The following is a 26,568-nucleotide window of genomic DNA, read 5'->3' as shown; positions in this document are numbered from 1 at the left end:
CAGAATTCGCTTTCAAATGACATAGGAAATAAAAGTGTATGGGATTAAAAAAAAATAAGAAAAAAAGGTCCTTTAAATATGTAAAAAAAAAAAAAAAAAGTTTTAATACATAAAAATGTAAAATCTGAGCGGAGGAAATACAAAGTTTATTATTTTTTTGTTTATTTTCTTGAAAATGCAAAAAAGTAAGTGCTCGTTATATCCAAAATTCAGGTTTACACTGGTGACGACTAGTAGATCTATGTGACATACGCCCGTGCCTACAGAAGTATATACAGTATATTAATGCCATTTTGTTTCTTATTCTGGAAATATTTAAAGTTGGCACCCAAAACAATTAGGACGCTGACGACATCAAAGTACCTCTGGTTTTCTAACACACTATGACTGCCTTTTAATTTTCATTCTACTACAGCGTCAACGACACTGGGTCACTAAACACTCGGCCGCGCTACTCTCAGCCAAGAGCTGGGCATCTTTAGGTGACGGCGCTTGACGTACCATTGCTAGAACACACAGACCACTGACAACAACATGAGGAGGGGACTATGGGGTTCTGAAGTGCGCTCCTCCTCTGGAAGGACTACTTGTACTAACTCTGTAAATTCCACTCTGTTTCTCCAAGGTCAGCAGAGGTGTTGGGAAAAGCCAGGATCCAAGAAAACCCCAGTGAAGCAAGTGGGACACGGCCCATGGAATCCTGTCATTCTCTGACGCCTTTCGACTAGCTCCCCCGCCCCACCGCTTCATGGATCCACGTTCTTCTTGTAAAAGGCTTCCAGGAAACTGAAGATCAATTCAAAGACTTTGCGCCAGGACTCGCAAACCTGAGGGGTGAAGGCTGGACCCAAGGCCTCCTGGAAGACGTTCAGGATGACTTCAAAGAGAAGCTGTTAAAACATGAAAATACAAGAAAAAAAAAATAAAAAAGGAACGAAGTAAATAATGGCGAAGGCAGAAAGTGCGAGTTACATCAGAGCTGCTTCAAAGTTAATTGACCGAATTACAAAATGAGCAGGGGACAGCAACCAAGCGCATCCCGGGACGGAAGGACGTGTCAAGTCTTGAACAGAGGAGGCAGCATGGAGACCTAATCCGGATCTTCGGAATCCACTGATGAAGCTCAGCTCAGGGGCGGAGTGGCAATCGGGTGGGCGGGGCGAACAAGTCCTGCACACCTTTTAAAATTCTCATAAATAGAGGTGCATCTCAATAAATTAGAATATCATCAAAAAGTGAATTTCCATCCATCCATTATCCAACCCGCTATATCCTAACTACAGGGTCACGGGGGTCTACTGGAGCCAATCCCAGCCAACATGGGCGCAAGGCAGGAAACAAACCATGCTGTTTCGTATGGGATTCATGAAACCAGTGTGAATGTTTGTGCTGCGCCACCTGTTGGAATGGAAGAGACATTTTATTACTAAATGCATTACATAAAACATTCCAGTGCATCGTGCACTACAAAACTTTAACGATGAGGTGTATGTTGATTATGTTGATTTCAACCTGTCTTAGACAATCCATCCATCCATTATCCAACCCGCTATATCCTAACAACAGAGCCAATCCCAGCCAACACAGGGCGCAAGGCAGGAAACAAACACTGGGCAGGGCGACAGCCCACTGCAGGGCACACACACCCACACACCAAGTACACACACGGGACAATTTAGAATCGCCAATCCACCTAACCTGTATGTCTTTGGACTTTTCAGACATGGGGAGAACATGCAAACTCCACGCAGGGAGGACCCGGGAAGCGAACCCAGACGGGTCTCCTAACTGTGAGGCAGCAGCGCTACCCACTGCGAAAGTCATCTATTATATAGCAGGGCATCAAGTCATACGTTCTGCTAGTAGGCTCGCCAGCTCTCACTCACAGGGGGGCTTTTCCGTTTGTACCTTCATGCCTGACAGGGGGCGAAAAAAAAAACTTTCTCTGTTTAAGGGTGTGTGTGTGTTGGTTGGGTGAGGCCCGGGCGAGGGTCCTTACTTATTACGAAGCGTTGTGCTTAGTGCCGCTGTGCACCTTTTGAGGACCACTGCTCTACGGCATCGCCTTTGTGGGTCCATCTGATTGTTTTTGGGAAGAATTAAACGGGAGGTAAAACTTAAAAACATTTTAATTTAAAAAAAAGGTCACAACTTCCTCCTCCTCCTCCTCCTCCCCTCTATAGGATGGGCCGCAATATGAAAAGCCCGGACAAACGTGACAGTTTCGTAAAAAGCGCCCGGACACCTGGATAGGCGCCTAAAAAGAGGATGTCTGGTGAACGTGCAGTCTTACTGTCAGAAGCACATACTTCATTTTGTCCACTAGATGGCAGCAGAATGCCACGCTGAGCATTATTCGGATTTGACCTGCTAGCAGCAGTCAGTGCCCCCTAAAATGGGCACGGAGCTTGAATCCTTGTGTTCCTCGCTTCTCCTCTCTGGTTGAAGCACTGGCATGGGCTCATTACTTAACATGGATCTCTGCTCCGTCTCAGATCCTGTGATGCGTTTTCTTCCAATAACTCGAGATTACGGGTTCCAGAAATGCCCTTAATCTCTTACTCAGTGGCGTAGCGAGGGGGGTGCCGAGGGGGCCATGGCCCCGGGCGGCGTATCAAAAGGGGCGGCGGCAATCACCATGATATTTAAGTTTAAAAAAAATATAGGTATATTTGAAACTGCAAATCGCGCCCGCGCTGATTCAAGCCAAGCAGACCGCGCGGGTGCGGAAAGGGTGGCAGGTGAAGCAGGTGGTGCAATAGAAATTTTCTCAGACGTTTTTACAGCGCATTGTAGAGTCAATCTACGACAGTATCTAGTGGCGATAAAACCTACCTAAGTGAATTTTCAAAGTGTATTAAAAGTGAGAATCCGGGCTAAAACAGGTGAGTGTTCTCATTGAGTAGTGTTTCCCTATTGTATATGTCTCAAGTGATGGTTGATGATAGTGTAATAATAATCAGATCACAGTAAGCAAGTAATCAATCTCAGACCGATTTATTGTAATCGCATTGATTACGAAGTGATGACATACATATTGATATTGACAATTGTATAAAAGATTTTGCTATTAAAAAAATACGAAAAGTAAATTTTTAATCAATAAAAAAATTTAATGCTGCTTTTTTTATTTTGTCTATTTTTTTAAGAATAACTAAATAGAGGGGCGGCAAATTTCCGGTCGGCCCCAGGCGACGAAAGCCCACGCTACGCCACTGCTCTTACTATTTATTTACCCCCTGGAAAAAATTAAGCAAAAACTTTGATTTTTTTTTCCAACGATAAAAAACACGTGAACACCAAAGCGCCAACATAAATAGAGTAGGAAAGGTCTGTCGAGTGACCTTCGTGTGACTTGTTCTGAAACGGCCACCAGCGCACAGCGTGACGTCACAATCGGGGTAGCGGAAGCGTCTTTCTTTGCGCACTTTTCTTATATGAGAGGGTAGAACGTCAGTGCCTGACCCGCATGATTGAAGCCCCTCATTGCATTATGGTAGGCCATAGTGACGTCCACATTACCCCCCATACCTACATTGGCAGTTGCTGCATTGTAAACAGTGCTTACGGGGCTAACGCCTTTCTTGTCCTTACACTTATTCGCAATCATTTTTCTTTTTTGCCACCAAGATACTGCGCCCTGCTGCAGCTTTATGCGACCGAAGTCACCAGGCGTATCGCGGCAATTCGGTCGATCGGTGCAGTTGATAATTTATTTGTCATCACTTATCACTTAAGTGCCATAAGCATGGGAAAGGCGCTATATAAATAAAATGTATTATTATTATTATTATTATTATTGGTTCAACCAATGGCACCGTTTCAGTTTCTGGCTCTTGTTTACATGCCATTGTGTGTTTTATATGAAGGCTCCGCCCCACTTATGAATATTGATAAGTTACCTATACTTCCAAAGAAATATTTATAGATATGATTTTGAATGAGGTTATGAGTTCAGATGACAGCCATGACAATGTTCTCTAGGGACATGAAGGGGATCCTATTCTGGGGCATTTTCAGGGCAATCCGTGACATGTCAAACATACTGTGCTGTGAGTGGAGAGAAACATCCATCCATCATCCAGCCCGCTATATCTTAACACAGGGGTCTGCTGGAGCCAATCCCAGCCAACACAGGGCACAAGGCAGGAACAAATCCCTACCACAGGGCACCCACATACACACCAAGCACACACTAGGGACAATTTAGGATTGCCAATGCACCTAACCTGCATGACTTTGGACTGTGGGAGCCCCCGGAGAACATGCAAACACCACGCAGGGATGACCCGGGAAGCCAACCCTGGTCTCCTTACTGCCAGGCAGCAGTGCTACCACTGCACCACCGTGGCGCCTGGAGAGAAACAGAAGCCTACAATTCACAGCAAATGAAGAGGAATGCGGTCACATCTGTGATGAGTGGTCCCGTGGCGCTGCACGGGTTTTTAAATAATTTATCACATCCTGAAAGCATGTAGGTGCTTTGGTTGATCGCGCACTCACGTGCAAATGAGAGCAGGTGCCCTAATCACACCCTAGAGTGGGCAGAGGGTCTCATCTGAATCCAATCAGGGAGCCTGCAGGGCAGAAGAGGAGAGACAGGGAGGATGGGAGCACACAGAGCGTTGCCGCATGATGCCCACCACCCCCACCCCCCACGATGAACCACCTCAAGACCCCAAATTAGCATCTGAGTTCAATGGGTGACACCTCAGCACCACACAAGTCCAAGAGGAGTGGAACAGTTTGAGGTTTTTTTTTTTTTACCGTGGCTGGAGCGCCAATCCTGCCACCAACTCTCCGTGCCAGTTGGAGGGCCCACTCATACCCCGGACGGAGAAATTGCAGGTTAAGGGCCTTGTTCAAGGGTCCCAACTGAGTGGAATCACTTCTGGCATTAACGGGATTCAAAACTGGCAAACTTTGCAATTGAAGGCGCAGATGCGCCCGCCCCGCCCCGCCCTGCCCCAGAGCCCCCATTCCGCCACACAGTGGCACGGTGCTGGTTTTTAAATAAGTATTTGCGTCCCGAGAGCGTGCAGTCTCCGAATGGGTGCAGGTGGGCACATGATGGCGCTGCTCCGGGTTTTCTTTGCGGTGCTTGGCTGATTGAACACTCACGTGCAAACACAAGCAGAGTAACTAATGAAATAAATCGCAACCCTCAGAAGAGTTACAGTTCTGTCCAATTAAATGAGCCATCCAGGGGATTATGCAAATGATTGAGTCTTCAAGGACCCCCCTGGTTAACTCCCACCACTTTATTATGCGTAAAGGGAAAGAAGAAAGTGGCTTTGAAATGAGGGTGGTCAACTGGTCAACTCTGGCACATCAGATTTTTGATTTGATTTGATATGCTTTATTAACACCAGCCAAAGTGGAAATTGTCTTTTGACATGAAATTTTGGGGGTCAAAGTGAAGGGCCAGCCATTGTAGGGCGCCACATGGTGCAATGTTCAGGTTAAGGGTCTTGCTCGAGGGCCCAGCAGAGTAGGATGAACCCAATACCAGACACATTATGGGCTCCTATGCTCCTGGGCAACCCTGGGCAGTGCCCATTGTGCCCATTCATTAAGGCGGCCATGACTGGCAGTGGGAGATGTGTGTGCAGCTTGGCATAGTGCCCTGTAGATGCAGAATGCCTGGCAATGGGGACCTGAGCCAGGACTTTAGGGTTGACTGTGCCAATCGGTTGGGCGTCCCCTTTGCTGGAAGATCCCGTGTGGGGTAAGCTAACGAGTTGTCACTTTCAGAAGAAGGAAGCATTGGGGCTCATATTTATATTTATATGGAAAAACTGCCTCTGGTTTTGGACCTCGTTTTACTGGCTTTGTTTATTGGGATTTTGTTAACCCTTACCTTCACCTTGGTTTTATCGGATTCTTAATTTATTGACTGTTTACTGACGATTATTTATGGAGCACTGTTTGTTCTTCTGGTTTTTAAATCAAAGCACTCATCACATCTGCGCCACTCCCTTGCTACGCATATATGTCCTCATTTGTCCAGCTGTGACTTATCGACACTTCCGGGTTGTAGAGGCTCCCGTATGTGACCAGGGAGAGTGGAGCCAACCCGGACCGTCACAACGTGCCCCCCCCCCATGCAGCAGCTCATCTTCCACAATCCCCTTATGGCCCTGTTGTAGCACCATGAAACTATCCCATCTTCGGCCCACTTAGGGGGGCCTCCATGTGGTTGCAGGTTCGTGTCTGATGAGGACGTTAAGGAAGTGGTGCAGGTGTGGATTCAGTAGCAGCCGAAAAGCTTCTTCTAGCAAAGGAATGAAGAAATTAGTGGAACGACACGAGAAGTGCATGTGGCCTGCATGGAGACCACATGGAGAAGCGGTAGGACTGCTGTGGGGTCTGCTGCTCACAGACTAGGTAGACGGCCTTTCCTTTTTGCTTCCCCCTCATTGATGATCCCTTGGCACCTGACCGAGATGTTGGCACACAACTTGTTTTTTATACTTTTCTAGGATTTTTGTGTCTGTGTCTCTCAGTGGTCCCACCCTGGTTGCTCAAGTGTGATTGCAGCTGCCCGAGAGTCCAAGCCGTTTAAAAAGGTGCCCAAAAATGACAGAATATTAGGGACTGTGTTACCATGGCAACATTGGAATAGAGAGGTAAATTCTGTCCAATCAAAGGAGCCATCCAGGGGGTTATGAAAATGATTTGAGTCTTCAGGGACCCCCGGGCTAACTCCCACCACTTCATTATTCTTAAAGGGAAACCTCAGGATCCCAAATTAGGACCCGAATGCAATGGGTGACACCTCAGCACCACAGGAGTCTGACAGGAGGGGAAGAGTTTGAGGTTTCTTTTACAGTGGCTGGAGTGCCAATCCTGCCACCAATTCTCCCTGCCAGTTGGAAGACACCGGACGGAGAAATTGCAGGTGGAATCACTTCTGGCATTTACAGGATTCGAAACTGGCATCTTTTCCGAATTGAAGGTGCAGACCCCCCCCCCAGCCTCAGAGCCACCACTCTTCCGCACTGTGGCACCGGGCAGGTTTATAAATAAGTAACTGCGTCCTGAGAGGATGCCGGTGGGCGCGTGACGGCGCTGCTCTGGGGTCGGAAGCGGTGCTTGGCTGATCACACCTTCAACTGCAAGTACAAGCAGATTAACTTGTCAAATAAATTGCAGCCCCCAGAAGAGTTACAATTCTGTCCAATCAAATGAGCCATCCAGGGGATTATGAATATGATTTGAGTCTTCAAGGACCCCCGGCTAACTCCCACCCCTTCATTATTCTTAAAGGGAAAGAAGAAAGCGCCTGTGAAACTCTGTCGCATGGGATTTTGATTTCATTTGATCTGATTTGCTTTATTAAGGGGACATTTCTTTTCAAATGAAACTTTGGGGTTCAGCCATCGTACGGCGCCACCGGAAGCGACTTCCAGGTTAAGGGTCCTGCGGAGTAAGATGAACCCAATACCCAGTGGCGTAGCTAGGGGGCGGCACATTTTTTAGGGGCGGCATTATTGGCTAAAAGGCTCAATACAATTCGTGTGTAAGCAGCAGGGTTCGAAAAAAATAACTCATGAATGAAAAAAGTCAAAGTCTCTGATTTTTATCCACAATAATTTTCAGACTGTCCTTCTGTGACGGCATCAGACACAGCAGTTGAAATTTATGAGGAAATAACAAAAATAAACTAAAACATTACACCAATAAGCATTTCTAGGAAGATAAACTAATTTACAATTTATAATTTCATATCGTTATCAATCCGAATGCGTTCTTGCTCATCCCCACCTATCACTTGTACATTATACTGGTTCTGGTTTTCGCAGTGTAATTATATCCATCCATCCATTGTCTAACCCGCTGAATCCGAATAGGGTCACGGGGGTCTGCTGGAGCCAATCCCAGCCAACACAGGGCACAAGGCAGGAACCAATCCTGGGCAGGGTGCCAACCCACCACAGGACACACACAAACACACCAAGCACACACTAGGGCCAATTTAGAATCGCCAATCCACCTAACCTGCATGTTTTTGGACTGTGGGAGGAAACCCACGCAGACACGGGAAGGACCCGGGAAGCGAACCTGAGTCTCCTAACTGCGAGGCAGCAGCGCTACCACTGCGCCACCGTGCCGCCCAGCGTAATTATATTAAACTAATAATCAGAACACAGCTTATCAGTGCAGTGTCTATACTATATTCTTGTCTAGTTGATACTTATAAATAATTATATGTGAAATCATTGCTGTTTCTCTATATATGAATAACTATGCAAAATGTATCTTAATTTTTCTCTATACGTCATTTTAATTTTCTCTTTAAATAGGTTAATATCTGCGGTGGGCTGGCGCCCTGCCCGCGGTTTGTTTTCTGCCTTGCGACCTCTGTTGGCTGGGATTGGCTCCAGCAGATCCCCGTGACCCTGTAGGTAGGATATAGCGGGCGGGATAATGAATGGATGGATAGCTTAATAATATTCAGATATGTTGGAGGGCGGCAAATTGAAGCACCGCCCCGCCCCGAGCGGCACAAACTCGAGCTACGCCGCTGCCAATTCCAATGACAAATATGGAAACGAGCACACCTGCTGTGCTGTGCCAGTTTCCCCGGCACACAGGAGGGTACTTCACGGGCCAAACAGACACAAGAGAATCTCCTTCTGCCCGTTGACATCACAGAAAATACGAGCCCCGTTACCTCGTTACGGCTGCACCTCATTTCGAATACAATTACAGCTAAAGGGTCCACCATAACTGTTCAAATAGCGGCTCGGCGGCGATTTCATCTCAGAGTGGAACTGATTAAATGCGACGCTCCTAAAATTAAAGAGAGATGGAGCATTCGTAATTAAAGTAGACAGAAATCTCAAAAAGGTTGCCTGAGGTGGACGGCATCGGCTCAGCTAGCGAGCAACGTCACATCAGAGACTGCATGCCGAATCGGTGGGGGGCTGGGGGATTGAGGGGGCCGACATCAGAGCAGGTTCATTCTGAGGAGCTTGGATGACCGCTGCTGGCAGGGACGGACTGGCCATTAGGGCATTTTGGCAATGTCCGGTGGGCCGCGGACTCTGGTCCGTTTCATGAAATAGATTTTATACACTGGTATGTTTGACATTAAAATTAATTTTCTAAACTACTAAACATTATCTGTCCGCTACTGCGATTTCTATAGTCCTGTATACCGTATTACGTCATCAAGGGGTTTTAGTTGTCAGCGAGACATTTGTTCAAAACTGCCTTTGGCCGATTTCTGTTTCGATAGCGCTACATTTCAGTTAGCATATACATTACTGCAATTTATTATATCTCATATCTAGTATTTAAATTCTTCGGTACTAATAATTTGGATTATGTATAATGCATTTTATTGTTCTCTGGTCGTCGGCGTGAGCCATAATTAGTGGATTTCAGCCGCGATTATTAGTATGATTAAATAAAGTTATAAAGCACAGGATAGGAACTTTCCATATTAAAATGGAACATTTATAATTTATCGTTAAGTTATTGTAAAATTTCAGTCACGTGAGGTTTTCATTATAACTTATTTCGTTGTAAATGAGCAGCTACTAGTGGGTACTGGCACTTGGACATGAGACTGACATTTGACATGTACTCTAATAACGTGTAAGCCGTGTTACTACATTTTTATTTTTCATTAATTTTTATTTCTAAGCATATCGTCAAATTTTAAGTTGTGCCTAAACAGCAGTGTACAGATTAAGTTTGGCAACAGTTTAGACAAGAGTTCATATCATAGGCTCATAGCGAGTAGCGAGCCGCGTACTCATCACAAATTTTAGGAAAATGACAATGAATAACGGGCCGAGTGGGTCACCTCGTCATCTCACTCGCTGAAGGAGGCCCGGGCCGGTTTGGAGACCCAGTCCGCTCCTGGCTGCTGGGAAGAAAACAAAAGAGTTTAGAGGTCCTCTCTCTGTCCCGCGAGCTTCAGCAACTCCTTCGCTTTTAATGAGGAAAGCAGTGACTGCGTTGGCCACGTCTGTCTGTCTGTAACAGCGGCATGAAACAACTTCACTCTGATGGATAAATGTTTTAGGACAAAAATTAAATAGTACAGTCAGGTCCAGAAGTATTTGGACAGTCGTACAATTTTCATCATTTTGGCTCTCTGCATCACATGGTGGCAAGTGTAGATTTTCAGCATTAATCCAAAGGGTTAAACAGAAATATCGTATGAGCCGTTACAGGAAAGGCAGCCATTTTTATAGTTTTTTTTTTCTATAATTTGCTTGAACATCCCGGTTGATTTTGCGACTTCTCTCATTTCGCTATGTTCACTTGTGGTACCGTTTTATTTCCGCAAATCCAAGAAACACGCAACGGGCCGAGGGGCGGGGCCTTCCTCACTCACTCACCAACTTCGGGGCGGGTCCCTTAACTCCCTTAGAAAGCGAACGAGAGAACAATTGAGTTCAACTTTGTCTGATATTTAAAATAAAGTGTTACTGTACTTAGGTCTTGATGAGTCTGAGTCCGGATATGCTCTTAAGTGTCTGCCACATTGAAAAGAGAGATAGCAATTCAGATTGTGGATCGTGATTTTGCGTGAAAAGGATCGTGATATGATTTTTTGGAAAGATCGCCCGCTTCTAATTTGACTAATCAAGTTTTCAAATTTATGTAGGATTCATTAACCCTTTGGTGAGCTACTTGGAAAGGTGTTGCGAGCTACCGGTAGCTCAAGAGCAGGGCCGGATTTAGATGAAAAGAGGCCCTAGGCCAGGGGTCCTCAATCACGGCCCTGGAGGGCCGCAGTGGCTGCAGGTTTTTGCTCCAACCCAGTTGCTTAATAAAAAGCATTAATTGCTAAAGTAGCACTTCTGCTTCACTTTAGTGATTTTGAGCCCTTATTGCTTAATTTTGTCTTAAACAGCTATTTGAATTGCTCCTTATTATCACTAACATGCAAATGACAAGACAGAGCAGCATTTCTCCATTTAGCTTCTTTACATTTACACCTGTGTGTATTTATCTGCACTATTGGGTTTAATTAAATACTTGAAGAGAGAAAAATGAAGAGAAAAAAGTGAAGGACTGAGAATTACTCGTCCATTTTAGCCTTCAAATCATTTGCATGATAGAAAGGGAAATAAAATCTAGGATATGAGAATGACCTGACATAGCAGAGTTAATTTAATTTCATAGCTTGTTAGTGCTTTATTGGCAACAATTGCTTTCTAATTAAGCAACCAGGTCAGAACAAAAACCTGCAGCCACTGCGGCTCTCCAGGACTGGGATTGAGGACCCCTGCTCTAGGCTATTCCACTTATGAGTCCCTTTCACCTCCCATTTTTAAGTTTGTTCAAATTGCTAACAATTTAAATGTAGGCCCCTCTTGATCTTGAGGCCCTAGGCTGAAGCCTAGTTAGCCTATAGGAAAATCCGGCCCTGCTCATGTGTGACGTGTTGGAGACCCCTGCTTTAGAGAGACAGCAGAAACACCAGGAGTGGTCAAGTCAACCGTTTGGTAGATTCTTAAAGAGAAGGAACCCACTGGTGAACTGAGCAACACCAGAAGGTTTGGAAAAACCACAGCAGACAACTGGCACCCTGCCTTGCGCCCTGTGTTGGCTGGGATTGGCTCCAGCAGACCCCTGTGACCCTGTAGTTAGGATATAGCGTGTTGGATAATGGATGGATGGACAGCAGACAACTGTGCTGGATGATCGCAGAATTCTGTCTTTGGTGAAGAAGAACCCCTTCATGACATTCAACCAAACCAAGACCACTCTCCGGGAGGAAGACCTATCATTGACAAAGTCTACAATCAAGAGAAGACTTCATGAAAGTAATCACAAGGTGCACACCACTGGTAAGCCTCAAGCAGAGGAAAGGACAGATTAGACTTTTCGAGAAAATATTTGTTTTAAAAATCAGTCCAGTTTTAGGACAGTTTTCTTTGGACAAATGAAACTAAGATGGGTGTCAGTGTGACAGAAAGAGAAGAAACGGCTCATGATCAGATGAATGGCACATCATCGGTGTTATGGCCTGGGCATGCGTGGCTGCCAATGGAAGTCGGTCACTGGTGTTCACTGATGATGTGACTGCTGGCAGAAGTTGCAGGATGAATTCTGAAGTGTAGAGGGCGCTGTACTGTCTGCTCAGATTCAGACAATTAATCCAAAACTGATAGGACGACACTTCACAGTACAGACGAGATGAGCCAAAACATACTGGGACAGCCAACCAAGTGCTTTGAATATTCTTCAATGGCCAAGTCTTTCAAGTGACCTCAACCCAACTGGACACGCATTACTGAAGGCGGAAAGTCCAACGAACAAGCAGCACCTGAAAAGAACTGAAGGAAAGGCCTGGCCAAGCATCACTCGGAGTTCAGACTTCAGGCAGTCACTGACCGAGTATTGAAAATGATCGTTATTTTTAAATACTGTTCAAAAAAATTAAAGTCATCAGCAGGACCCACTGGTATCTGCTCCTTTGGGCAACAAGGAACAGGATGAGCACTGGCAGAGCCTACAAAATGACCTCCAGCAAGCAGGCCACTGGTGTGAATGTCTCTGACCAAACAATCAGAAACAGACTTCATGAGGGGGGCCTGAGGGCCCGACAATGTCCTCTAGTGGGCACTGTGGCTCTCGATTGGCATTTGCCATAGAATACCAGGATTGGTAGGTCTACCACTGGTGGGTGCCCTGTGCTTTTCACAGATGAGAGCAGGTTCACCCTGAGCACACTTGACAGACGTGAAAGGGTCTGGAGAAGCCATGGAGAACGTTATGCTGCCTGCGAGATCGTTCAGCCTGACCGGTGTGGTGGTGGGTCAGTGATGGTCAGTCTGGGACGGCATATCCATGGAAGGACTTCACAGACCTCTACAGGCGAGACAACGGTGGGCACCTTGACTGCCGTTAGGTATCGAGATGAACTCCTCGGACACATCGTCAGACCCTACAGTGCATCCGGAAAGTATTCACAGCGCTTCATCACTTTGTCCACATTTTGTTATGTTACAGCCTTATTCCAAAATGGATTCAATTCATTTTTTCCTCAGAATTCTACACACAACACCCCATAATGACAACGTGAAAAAAGTTTACTTGAGGTTTTTGCAAATTTATTAAAAAAGAAAGAACTGAGAAATCACATGTCCATAAGTATTCACAGCCTTTGCCATGAAGCTCCAAATTGAGCTCCGGTGCATCCTGTTTCCCCTGATCATCCTTGAGATGTTTCTGCAGCTTCATTGGAGGCCACCTGTGGTAGATTCAGTTGACTGGACATGATTTGGAAAGGCACACATCTGTCTATAGAAGGTCCCACAGTTGACAGTTCATATCAGAGCACAAACCAAGCATGAAGTCAAAGGAATTGTCTGTGGACCTCCGAGACAGGATTGTCTCAAGGCACAAATCTGGGACAGGTTACAAAAACATTTCTGCTGCTTTGAAGGTCCCAATGAGCACAGTGGCCTCCATCATCCGTAAGTGGAAGAAGTTCGAAACCACCAGGACTCTTCCTAGAGCTGGCCGGCCATCTAAACTGAGCAATCAGGGGAGAAGGGCCTTAGTCAGGGAAGTGACCAAGAACCCGATGGTCACTCTGTAAGAGCTCCAGAGGTCCTCTGTGGAGAGAGGAGAACCTTCCAGAAGGACAACCATCTCTGCAGCAATCCACCAATCAGGCCTGTATGGTAGAGTGGCCAGACGGAAGCCACTCCTTAGTAAAAGGCACATGGCAGCCCACCTGGAGTTCGTCAAAAGGCACCTGAAGGACTCTCAGACCATGAGAAACAAAATTCTCTGGTCTGATGAGACAAAGATTGAACTCTTTGGTGTGAATGCCAGGCGTCACGTTTGGAGGAAACCAGGCACCGCTCATCACCAGGCCAATACCATCCCTACAGTGAAGCATGGTGGTGGCAGCATCAGGAACTGGGAGACTAGTCAGGATAAAGGGAAGATGACTGCAGCAATGGACAGAGACATCCTGGATGAAAACCTGCTCCAGAGCGCTCTTGACCTCAGACTGGGGCGACGGTTCATCTTTCAGCAGGACAACGACCCTAAGCACACAGCCAAGATATCAAAGGAGTGGCTTCAGGACAACTCTGTGAATGTCCTTGAGGGGCCCAGACTTGAATCCGATTGAACATCTCTGGAGAGATCTTAAAATGGCTGTGCACCGACGCTTCCCATCCAACCTGATGGAGCTTGAGAAGTGCTGCAAAGAGGAATGGGCGACACTGGCCAAGGATAGGAGTGCCAAGCTTGTGGCATCACATTCAAAAAGACTTGAGGCTGGAATTGCTGCCAATGGTGCATCAACAAAGTATTGAGCAAAGGCAGTGAATACTTATATACATGGGATTTCTCAGTTTTCTTATTTTTAATAAATTTCCAAAAACCTCAAGTAAACTTTTTTCACGTTGTCATTATGGGGTGTTGTGTGTAGAAACAATGAGGAAAAAATGAATTGAATCCATTTTGGAATAAGGCTGTAACATAAGAATATGTGGAAAAAGTGATGCGCTGTGAATACTTTCCAGATGCACTGTATGCTGGTTTTTCCTGGTGCCCGACAATGCCCGGCCTCAGGTGGCGAGAGGACAAAGGACTTGATACCATTGACTAGACGCTCACTCGCCTGACACCTCTGGGTGGGACATTATGTTTCGGTCCATCCGACACCTCAGCCTGTCCAGGAGCTCAGTGATGCCCTGGTCCAGATCTGGGAGGAGATCCCCCAGGACACCATCCGTCGTCTCATTAGGACGTTGTCAGGCATGGCATACAAACTACTGAGTACCATTTGGAGTTTCTGCAATGACATTTTGGCCCAATGGACTCACCTGCCTGCCACACGTTGATTTTCGGGGTGTCCCTCTGTTCGTTGATCCTTTTCATTTCCATCCTTTCGTTCCTCGCACATCACCATATCAGTCCATAGCAGTAGAGATGGCCAGCAGGATTTTGTTTCCCCATTGAGGCCTGATGTGTTTTCAATGTTTTGGAGCAGTTTAATTAGGTTAGTTTGCTCAAATGCTTTTGAGCCCCTGAAAATGGGGGGACCCTGCATAAAAATGGCTGTCATTCCTATAAAGTTTTTGTTAAACCCCTTGAATTTAAACTGCAGGTCTACACTTCAGTCACATCTCGATTGCTTCGTTTCAAACCCCTTGTGGTGGCACTCAGAGCCAGAATGACGAAAATTGTGTCGCTGTCCAAATACGTTTGTCACTAAATGTGCTATAAAACATATTGTACGCATTTCATTCTTTTCAGAAATGTGAATGAGGCTGAGCCGCCATCTTTCAGAGCGTTCATGAGAAATGTGGAGATTTACTTCATGAGGTGCAAGTGCATAATACAGAAGGGCAGTCGTGTTGGAGAGTTAAAAATATTAAAGTGTGAGCTTAACTGGAAAGATTCTCCATTGGAAAAGATATTTGTCATTTTTATACCCCCTGACGGTGGTCTATGGTGGGCTAGTAAAGGATCGAAAATCAAAAGTATTTATAATAACTGACCTTGAATGAGTCGAAAATGATACCCCACATGCTTACATCAGAAATGTGTTATTTTTAATGGTCAGGGTGGGCTCAGACCACCGGTTACGGCCATATTTGTGATCATCAGCCTTGAAATGTCATAAAGCTGCCCACCATGTGACACTTTTACTGACCCCCCCACTGGTTCAAAATTTTGTCAAAAGGAGTAACTTTGACCCCTTGAATGCCACTAGGGGGTCAGTTCTTGGGACCCGCACAGCATCAGGCTCTTCTGACCCTTGTCACACACGTGTGCATGGGAAGCAGCTGAAGGGCTTAGACAATACTGTTTATACATCTGCCCAGGGGGGGGCGGGGTACGCTGACGCTCTTTCTGAGTTCTCTACAGGTCTTACCCGGGAAATCCCACCAGGAGCCGCCATTTCCAGGAAGGACACACCACCTCCGGTTCCGGCCCCAAGAATGAGGTCACTTCCGGTTCCGGCCCCAAGGGTGATGTCACTTCCAGTTCCGGCCCAGAGGACGACATCATTTCCGCCCTCTGAGCTATAAAGCTCACTGCCTTTGCTTAGGCAGGCAGTTCTGTTTTGGACTCTGTTGTGTGAACAACTGTTTGAAAATGCCTCAATTACTTTTGCAGCCGGGAAACCGCATTAAGCGGGTGGCTGCCCCAAACCTTTTCACGCCTCTGGTCTCCAGTTATTACAGTGGCGTAGTCGGCAGGATGGTGTCCCCGAAGAACCCGGGACACGGACTTCAAGGAACCAGGTGGGTGAGTACCGGGCCGAGTTTCGGGGCGGGGAGTGCGCCGGAGGGTCAGGAAGGACGCGGTGCAGGCTCTGCTCCACGAGCATAACCCGGGGCTACCAACCCATCTCGTGGAGAAGGTAGAGGGGACCCACAGGCGTGGGCTGGCTTCTGGGGAAAACACACGAGTGGCTCAGTATGCTCTTCTGGGTAGGAAAGCCGAGCCGCCCATCGGGACCAAGGTCCCTGTTAACGATGGGCTGTTCCCAGGCCGGCAGGTGAAGAATATAATAGACTGGGAGTTTAACCCAACAAAGGGCTGTCAGAGCAGGCTATGGCTCTCTGGCAACAGGTGGGTGAGTGGCTACGCCATTTGATTTGCCCCCTTGCAAATAGTGCAGCAAGTGGCCTGTTTTTGCTGCTACAGCGGATACCCCAGGAATTTGCCCAGCCGGCCTGGGGCGAATTCCATTCCATGGACGAGCTGCTACAGCTCTTGCAACCCAGAGGCCGGCTGTGAAACCGGGAGGCAGAACAGCCGCTCTGTGGACTACCCGGAGTTATGTCCTACAAAGCAGTCCCTTCCACGCAATCCAGAGCCTGTTCGAAGTCGCCGGGCCGTCTGGCTTGCGACCTGTCGGGAACAAGGCGGACCGTAGGGGACAATGGCGGGTTGTTTGTGTGCCCTTAGCAATCCCTGGCGGATAAACATACGGGAGAGCTTCTTATTAATGGACATATGATAACAGCGCTGTTTGATTCCGGCAGTAACGTGTCTGTCGTTGCTCGCCGTTTTGTTCTACCGCAACAATGGATTAAGAAAAAGACCAGTCTAAAATGTATACACGGAGATATCCGCTCGTACAATACCGCCCGGTGTTACGTATGTCTCGGAGGAACCCTTCGGCGCTTACGTAGCGGTACACCCGGATCCTCCGTTTCCCGTAATCCTCGGGCGGGACTGGTCTGACAGTAACGCGTAGTTTAGAAAGCATTCCCGAAAAGCTTTTGGCCTCGTTATAGATGATAAAGACTCATCTCAAGCTGCTTCCACACCGTGTAATCAGCCGACAGGGAGTGGGGCGGTAGGCCAAGAGAGTGACGAAGATACTCCCGGACCGTCGCGGGCTACTACGTCATCCACTAGCGCCCGGCAGCGAGGAGGATTCTCCGCCCCTTGAGGTCAGACCGACCCGCTCTCTGAGTTGCACTTTCAGTTTAGAGCGACTCCGGCTTCTTTCAAGAGAGAACAGTGGAATGACGACTCTCTGAAGCACATAAAGAATGCAGTGGTTCTCGTTAACGGCCAACGCACGCATTTGCCCATGCCACAGGGACCTCACTTTGTCATGGATAATGAATTATTGTATCGGGTTGCTGAACATGAGGGAAGGTCCGGAAGTTGTTGCTAGTCCCGCGGACCTACCGGCGGCAGGTTTGCGAGTTAGCCCACTCTCACCTTCTTGGAGGCCATCTCGGCTCCGATAAAACATTAGAGCGCATTAAGCTCCGTTTTTTTTGGCCGGGGATTAATGAGGAGGTTCGCCGCTTTTGCATTTCCTGCCGGAGTGTCAACTGCGGCAAATTCCTAGGAAGGACCGTGCTCCTCTGATTCCCCTTCCCCTTATTGACGTTCCCTTTGACAGGATTGGGGTGGATATAGTAGGACCCCTGGAGCCCTCAGCCCGAGGATATAAATATATACTCGTCCTCGTGGATTATGCAACCCGATTCCCTGAAGCCGTTCCATTGCGCTCGGCTACCACTAAAAATATTGCACGGGAACTAGTAGGAGTCTTTTCACGGTGGGCATTCCTAGAGAAGTCCTGACGGACCAAGGAACGCCTTTCACCTCGGAAACGTTCAAGGAGACTGCCAAGTTACTGAAAATAAAGCATTTAAAAACCTCGTGTATCATCCTCAAACCGATGGGCTAGTGGAGAGATTCAATCAAACTCTCAAGCAAATGCTACGTAAGGTAGTCAGCAAGGATGGGAGGAATTGGGACCAACTCCTCCCCCTTGTCCTCTTTGCCTACGGAAGTCCTCAAGCCTCTACGGGTTCTCTCCCTTTGAATTACTATACGGAAGACAGCCCCGGGGCTTATTAGATATTTTAAAAGAGGGCTGGGAAGGGGAGGCACAGCCCTCCACTAACATTTTGGAGTATATCGCCCAATTGCGCGATAGATTTGATGTAATAAGACCTATACTAAAAGTCATATCGAGGAGGCACAATCAGCACAGGCCCGCCTGTATGACCGTGGCACGACTCTCCGGAGTTCCAACCGGGGGATCGCGTCATGGTATTGGTTCCTACTTCACACTCTAAACTGCTCGCACATTGGCTAGGCCCCTACGAAATTAAGGAGAGGAAGGGATTGGTCGACTATTTGGTGAAACAGCCCAATCGCCGACCAGCTGAGCGAATATATCATGTAAACCTGCTGAAACCGTGGAAGGAGAGGGATCCCGATCCCTCCTCCGGACAGCCCTGCTCTCTCTCGGAAGTAAGTGCCCTTAATTTCGCGAACAGCTATCTCCCAGACAGAGACAGGAGCTCAAGCAGCTATCCGCTCGGTCCCAGAGGTGGTAAGTGAACAACCAGGTCGGACCTCTCTGATTGCGCGAGATATAGTGACTGACCCGGGGGTGATCGTCCGTGAGCGACCCTACAGACTCCCGGAGGCAAAGAAAGTAGAAGTGGAACTGGAAATCAAGCGAATGCTGGCACTAGGAGTGATCGAGGAAAGTAGTAGTCCCTGGTCCAGCCCCATCGTCTTGATTGCTAAGCCTGACGGCAGTTGGAGGTTTTGCAATGACTTCCGTCGGCTCAACCAAGTTTCCGATTTGATGCTTATCCCATGCCTCGCGTGGACGACCTCCTCGAGACTGGGACCAGCCAAATTCTTGACTACACTTGACATGACAAAGGGGTACTGGCAGGTTCCTTTAACGGAGTCCGCGAAGGAAAAAACCGCGTTTAGCACTCCTAGCGGACACTGGCAGTATCGTGTCCTTCCATTCGGGTTACACGGGCCTGCGACTTTTCAGCGTCTGGTGGACAAAGTGCTCCGCCCCATAACTCGTTCTGTGCTGCCTATCTGGATGACGTTGTCATCTATTCCAGCACCTGGAAGGAGCACATACAGCAGGTCACAGCAGTATTACGGACATTGGGAGAGGCCGGGCTCCGCATCAACCCCAAGAAATGTTACTTGGGTTGAGAGAAGCCAAATATTTGGGCTACCTAGTGGGCGGGTACTGTGAGGCCACAGTGTTCCAAGTTGCAAGCCATAATGGCCTGGCCCGTCCAAAACCAAGCGGCAAGTCCAATCCTTTCTCGGTTTGGCGGGTACTACCGCCGGTTTGTGCCTCGCTTCTCCGAGAGAGGCGCCCTTGACCGACTTGACAAAGAAAAGAGCTCCTAATACGGTGGTATGGTCTGATAAAGCGGGGGCTGCATTCAGTGACTTAAAAAGGGCTCTGACTTCAGCACCTATCTTAATCTCCCCTAACTTCTCTCCCTTTTGTCCTCCAGACGGACGCTTCGGACACAGGCTTGGGAGCCGTGTTGAGCCAAAGCGTCGACGGTGTTGAACACCCCGTTATGTACCTGAGCCGGAAACTGTTGGACCGGGAGACCAGGTACGCGGCGGTGGAGAAGGAGGCTCTGGCGATCAAATGGGCGGTGACGCAGCTGCGGTACTACCTCTTGGGTCGCGTGTTCACTCTGGTGACGGATCATGCGCCTTTAAAGTGGATGGCCCTTCACAGGGAGTCGAATCCGCGGGTCACGAGGTGGTTTCTTGACCTGCAGCAGTACAAATATACGCTCGTTCATCGACAGGGGTCCCTTCATGCCAACGCCGATGCCCTCTCCCGGCCCACGACCTCTCGGTGCAGGTCGCCCGACCCGACGGGTCTGGGCTGAGGGGGGAGTCTTGTCACACACGTGTGCATGGGAAGCAGCTGAAGGGCTTAGACAATACTGTTTATACATCTGCCCAGGGGGGGGCGGGGTACGCTGACGCTGTTTCTGAGTTCTCTGCAGGTCTTACCCGGGAAATCCCACCAGGAGCCGCCATTTCCAGGACGGACACACCACCTCCGGTTCCGCCCCAAGAATGAGGTCACTTCCGGTTCCGGCCCCAAGGGTGATGTCACTTCCAGTTCCGGCCCAGAGGACGACATCATTTCCGCCCTCTGAGCTATAAAGCTCACTGCCTTTGCTTAGGCAGGCAGTTCTGTTTTGGACTCTGTTGTGTAAACAACTGTTTGAAAATGCCTCAAAGACTTTTGCAGCCGGGAAACCGCATTAAACGGGTGGCTGCCCCAAACCTTTCCACGCCTCTGGTCTCCAGTTCTTACACCCTTTATTTCTGAAGACCCCTGTTGCATTACACTTTATCATAAGGGTGTCATTTCCTGCACAAACGTATTGGTGGGGGGGGGTTAGAAAATAAGAATGAGCCTGAAAAAGCTCCCTGTCATGCATAACTGGACATCAAGACGAGCCCGACAGTATATCAGAAGTGGGGTCTTCTCGTCCCAGGGAGTCAGGGACAAGGGTCCAGCTGTAGACCTCCAGAGCTCCACAATTCCGATTTCAACTCTCTCAAGGTCGGTGATTAGTAATACTTTTGCACGTTTGTGTCACTTGGTGTATTCAAGCCCTGCGGTGGGTTGGCGCCCTGTCCGGGGTTTGTCTCCTGCCTTGCGCCCTGTGTTGGCTGGGATTGGCTCCAGCAGACCCCCCATGACCCTGTAGTTAGGGTATAGCAGGGTGGATGATGGATGGATGGATGTTTTATTCAGCAGTTCATCGTTATCTGAGTTCACATAACCCTTCTGCCACCCTCACCTTAACCGTAGTGTAACCGGGCGCACCGAGTAAAATCCAATCCAAGGGAGCTCGAGAGGAGCCGCCCAAATCCAGGGGCGCAAAGCTTGTAGAGACTCACGAAGAAGACTTAAAGCTGCCAAAATGGGGCATCCGCAAAGTGCCGAATACTTGTAGGAAATGTGGAAAAATGGCCAGTTTATCCATTTCAAATTAAACCAACAGCACAACCAAGTGTGCAGACAGTGAAGGGGTCCGGAGACTTTCTCGATCCTCTGTAAACTCAACTGTCATTCATAGCAGAATTTGTACAGCATGACCCCCTAAGTGGCGATGGCACCCCAGGTTTGCCTCCCTGACAAGCTACATGAGGACCCTGATGCCATGGTGCTCGACTTCAGGACCTGACTTGGACACCACATGGACCGGAAAAATAACTGGAAACATCAAGTGCCAGGGCTCGAGGGCAAAAATGAGGGGGAAAAAACTTTAAAGTGGGCGTTTTCCATTAAAGGAGCTACAAAAGACGAAGGCTGGCAGCCTTGAGGTGACTGTTGGCAAGTCTGCCTTGGCTCTCTTTCCAGGTTTGAGGCATGGCAGGCTGGGCAGAGACTTGCAGGTATTCTGGTTCTCCATTTCTGCCCTGACATGTTTATTTTTCTTTCTTAAATTCTTTCTTTTTTTCCTATCCTTAAAAATAAAAACACCCTGTAAGCCCCACGAAGGCACCAGAGAGACGGCCTCTCTACCAACATACCTTAAAATTGTGGACCCCTACTTGGTGAACATTTTTGTGCCTTGTTGCCAGTGGGGTGAGGATCCCTGGCACAGCCTCCCAGTTGTCCAGGCTTTCAATGACCTGATTGAGGGCCCCCATCACTCGCTTTCCATGAAGCCTGATGCGCACATTTTGCTCCATCTCCTCCTTGGTGTTGATGTCTTGGAAGTTGTTGAAATATTTTTTGGTTTCAGGGTGGTCTTGGAACAGCCTGTGAAAGAAAACAAATAAATGAAAAGGTAAAAAGAGGGATACGAAAGACACTATAAAACAGATTCAGAGTTAGGCATATAAGATAGACACAAAATACAGATCACGTGAAAGGCACTATATACTGTGCTACATATACGCAGAACTATAAGATAGATAGATAGATAGATAGATAATGTGAAAGGTGCTAAATAATAGATAGATAGATAGATAGATAGATAGATAGATATGAAAGGCACTATATTATAGATAGATAGATAGATAGATATGAAAGGCACTATATAATAGATAGATAGATAGATAGATAGATATGAAAGGCACTATATAATAGATAGATAGATATATAGATAGATAGATAGATAGATATGAAAGGCACTATATTATAGATAGATAGATAGATAGATAGATAGATAGATATATGAAAGACACTATATAATAGATAGATAGATAGATATGAAAGACACTATGTGAGAAGGATACACAGAAGTACAATATATGATATAAGATAAAACGATAAAACAGACACTATATATCAAACAGACAGACGTGACATGTGAAAGGCACTATATAATAGATAGATAGATGTGAAATATTATACACAATCAAGGTACTTTACTATTTAGTTCTATTCAATTCTATTACAATGCAGTCCTTAAATTCTTAACAACTGGTCTTGACAAACGCACCAAAGCGACTTGTGAAGTAAAGCAGCAGCCCCTCGCTCAGAGGCCCACACTCTCCATACACAAACCTGACGTGCGTGGACTGAACGTGTGTTTGTGTTTGGGTTACATCAAGATGGCTGGATGGGAAGCAGGGATGTGAGAGTGTAAACTAAAGCAAGCACAAAAACTAAACAGAACAAGAAAGAAAGAAAGAAAGAAAGAATACCATCATTAGTAGAAGGTACTTGTGTAGATGAAAGGCAATAATATAGCGCCATGTCAGAGTTCACTAATGCTTCCAGAAAGAATCACTACATGCTTTAAAAAGGATCATTACAGGAAATGCACGTTTCTCATTATAATAATTGCAATTGTTAAATAACAACATTCTTTTATAGACAAGGTCAGGAGGTAGCTGGCGCCTATCCCAGCAGCCTTCAGGCTCAAGGCAGGAAGAAACCCTCTACAGGCTCCAGTGCATTGCAGGGTGAACACACACACACAATTTAGAGTCACCGGCTCAGCCAGCCTGCGTATCTTTGAGCTGTGAAAGACCCCCTAACCACCATGCCAATTATATCGTTTGCATCCCACAAGCGGACAAACTGAATGAAATCCGGCGAAGAGGAGGGAGGCGTCGGGCTTCAGCAGCAGCGAAATCAAAAAGGGGTCAAACGTACAAACGAATGGGCGGGCGGCTGTTTTTCATCCGTCGCTACAACTACTGAGGATGGCGGCTGATTCTGACAACTCGCACGCATTTCTAAGATAAGCGGGATTCACAGCTGCAACACGCCGCCCTCTCCGTGTCAGCCGCGCCGAAAGAAGAAGGGTTGGGAGAGGAGCGAGTCTGCGGCACTGACTTACCTCGTCACGCGGATGCCACGAGTGGAGACGCAGACCCGCGGCTTGGTGGGGAATAAACAAGCGAAAACTTAACGTGACGACACAAGGCACGAACTTTTAACAAGTGGCTTAACTGTGCCACGCTGCCCTTTAGCTTTAATGGTGGCACTTAGACTGGTGCTCAGGTTTGCATTGTAACGTGCCTTGAAATGGTGCGGTCTGTTTAGGGCGCTATATAACACTGGCACGGATTGATTGGTGAGTTTGTGCTGTCAGTCTACGCCAATGAGCATACAGTTCAACTAAAAATACTTGATTGCCATAACAACGTCATCTGCGTGAAATGCAATGCTGTTCATAATAAAGTAATATTATATAACTGCCACCATGTCACCCAGATAAAGAAATGTCCAAAGGTGCCGCCCAAGGACCAGGAACCAGAAATGACTAGCAATTATGGGAGTGTCATCTGAGCAGACATCAACCACTGGGCCATTAATGTTTCTTACATTATAAAGTGGCCCAGTAAACATGGGTGTGGGTGGGAGCGTACCCAGCAACGGACTAGGACTCCACCTGGCACAGAAGCCCAGCAAAAAACAGGTGCTGCCACATGATAGGCGACTCTGATACCCTTAGCTGGATACGCGATAGAAAGAGGATATTAGAAAATAAAGCACAGACCCTCTGACTCGGACTGCCCGGCTCACAAAACCATCTGATCCTGAAGATCTTGACAATAAGAGCCAATGTTGGACCAGTATGGTCAAGAAAGACCTGAAACGTTAAACGTCTTATGTGTTTCGTGTTGAGTTTGAATTTCTGATACGTGCTGACATTTCAGTTTAAAAAATGCCAAATAGGGAAAATTCGAAGGGGTCCACAAACTCCTTATACTGGCGAAACAAGACCGAGTGGCAAATGAGAAAAACACTAAATAAAAAGATAGGTGGATGTGAAAGGGGCTATATAAGAAAGAAATATAAACGTGATAGATAGATAGATAGATAGAAATGAAAGGCACTATATAAAAGATAGATGGATAGATTTGTGGAAGGTGCTATGTAATAGATAGATAGATAGATAGATAGATAGATAGATAGATAGATAGATAGATAGATAGATAACATTTGGTTAGTGGTAGCATTATTAATATTCTCCTACACGTAAGAACAATCAATAGCGAGGAATTTAAAAGGACGAACGAATAATAAATGGAATTAAACGGATGCCTATGGCGTTTATTATAAAAAAGCTCTGTAGATATCCGCGGATTATGGTGTGCTGATCACAAGTCGCCAACTTTCATGGCTGCTTTCCAAATATATATAATTATAAATTACTATATTCGCTCTGACACTACTCCTTATGAAAGGCGCTATATACGTAACGGCTCAATCCATCACAGCTACAGGAGACTCCGCTGTCTCCGTGAAGTCCGCGCCTTCTTTCTTTGATTAATTTGCGACACTCCCCGTGAGTGATCGAGTGGAGGTGAGTACGAAGTGTGACCTGCGACTGACTGGCATCCCGGCCGAGTTTTACTCCTGTTTTAGACGGTGCTGGTATAAAGTTCGGCATACCGCAATGTTCAGTTAAACACAGAGGTCTGAAAACGGATGGATATTTAAAAGTTTGGGGTCTATAAACAATGGACCCCCACCACCACCCCCCCCAGTACCCCGTAACTTCCCGGCGCACCACAATTAAGGACGGGTGTGGGTGTCACGGGATTGCGTGCCAAGGTTTAGCTGTTCGTTTGCCGATAAAGTCCACTCGAGGTGGCACCGGAGGGTTAAACTCCTTTCGGTGTCTCGGCGTGTGATCGGCATCTTCACCTAAAGGCCGGATTCGTTCATTAATGAGGTGAATTCGAGCGCCGCCTTCTTCCCCGGGCTTTACAATGTAGGCACTTGAAGGCAGAGAAGCGGCTCCGAGCTGAATAACGCCTGTCAGGCGCAGATGGCTCATCACAAAGTCACGGAAAGCCGTTTCTCCTTGAACGGATTTTCCAGCTCTTCCAGCTTCAGTAACCCCTTGCGATCCTGCACTGGAAGCGTCACCGGCAAACATTAGGGGGGTGGCATCGCGTAGGGAGAGCAAGACCCCTTGGGGCTTGCAATCGCGGCGAGGGCAAAGAAAACAGAAAGCATTGCCTTACTGAAAATTAATAAGGAAAAACACACATATATATATTTTTTTAAATCCCCAGAACCCAATTAAAAGTGAAGAAATACACGTCTGAATATTCGAGCAAAAAGAAGCAAATACGCGGCGGGCGGGCAGCACCGCGCCCCCTAGCACGCATGCCATGCCAAGAGGGCGAAGATGTGAAGGCGATCAGCAGCGATTGTCACGCGCGACCCATTCAGAAACACACGCGCACAGCCCGACCTGATCACGACAGCTTTGCCGTTTTCTTCTGGCTCCTGGAACACCACTGCCCAGATCGTCCTGATGTTCTGCTTGTCTTCTTGTGTCAGGTTCACCATGCTGCTGCTGCTGCTGCTGGCTCTGCCGCGGGCGGCACTCGAGCTGACTCCGGAATCACAAGGCTTCGACCGCGCCGGATCGCGCGCGAGCTTTTCAGATCGCTGTCCCGGGCGCTCGAGCGGTGGCGAGGGCTCGGAGCTGACACTCCAGCGGCAGGGAGGGGACTCGAACTCCGGGGGCTGGGCTCGGGAAGGTGGTGGGAGTTAGTGGGGGGTGGAGTTGGTTGGTGGAGCGGGAGTGGAAGGGGGGGTCGGGTGAAAGGGGCGTGTTGTTCTGTTCGTGTGAATTTGAAATGCTTCGCCTCGGAAATAACCTGAGGAGAGGAGGACAGCACGGAGAGCCGCGGAAAGCAAGCGAGAGGGGAAGGGGTGGGGGGTTTACGGGGCACAAAGTTGTTTTTTTAAATTTCAGCAAAGTTTAGACCAATCAGGGATGGACTAACCATTAAGCAAAGTAAGCACGTGCTTAGGGCATCAAGGGAAGGGGGGCACCTCAGACATTTTCCATTGCC

At 47.5% G+C, this 26,568-nt stretch overlaps 1 protein-coding gene across 1 annotated transcript; it reads right to left on the bottom strand.

Moving 5' to 3' along the window:
- Positions 1 to 125: 125 nt before the first annotated feature.
- Positions 126 to 26,222, bottom strand: LOC120542922 (cytoglobin-1-like). The gene is made up of 3 exons (XM_039775653.1): positions 25,959 to 26,222; positions 21,823 to 22,054; positions 126 to 890 (listed from the first exon to the last, which is right to left on the bottom strand). Exons 1-3 carry the CDS (start codon positions 26,054 to 26,056, stop codon positions 747 to 749), a joined length of 474 nt encoding a protein of 157 aa, XP_039631587.1. The 5' UTR covers positions 26,057 to 26,222; the 3' UTR covers positions 126 to 746.
- Between the last annotated feature and the right edge of the window lie 346 nt (positions 26,223 to 26,568).

Source organism: Polypterus senegalus, chromosome 13, assembly GCF_016835505.1.
Source record: "Polypterus senegalus isolate Bchr_013 chromosome 13, ASM1683550v1, whole genome shotgun sequence".
Taxonomy (NCBI): Eukaryota; Metazoa; Chordata; class Cladistia; order Polypteriformes; family Polypteridae; genus Polypterus; species Polypterus senegalus.
The sequence above is the reverse complement of the archived record's forward strand: the minus strand, read 5'-3'. Positions and strand labels throughout refer to the sequence as shown.

Excerpts from the sequence above, each read along its gene's own strand:
- LOC120542922 (XM_039775653.1), bottom strand. The coding sequence starts at position 26,056 with ATGGTGAACCTGACACAAGAAGACAAGCAGAACATCAGGACGATCTGG. Across the intron at positions 22,055-25,958 it reads GGCAAAGCTGTCGTGATCAG|GCTGTTCCAAGACCACCCTG; the intron begins GTCGGGCTGTGC and ends TTTCTTTCACAG. Across the intron at positions 891-21,822 it reads TAGGGGTCCACAATTTTAAG|CTTCTCTTTGAAGTCATCCT; the intron begins GTATGTTGGTAG and ends ATGTTTTAACAG.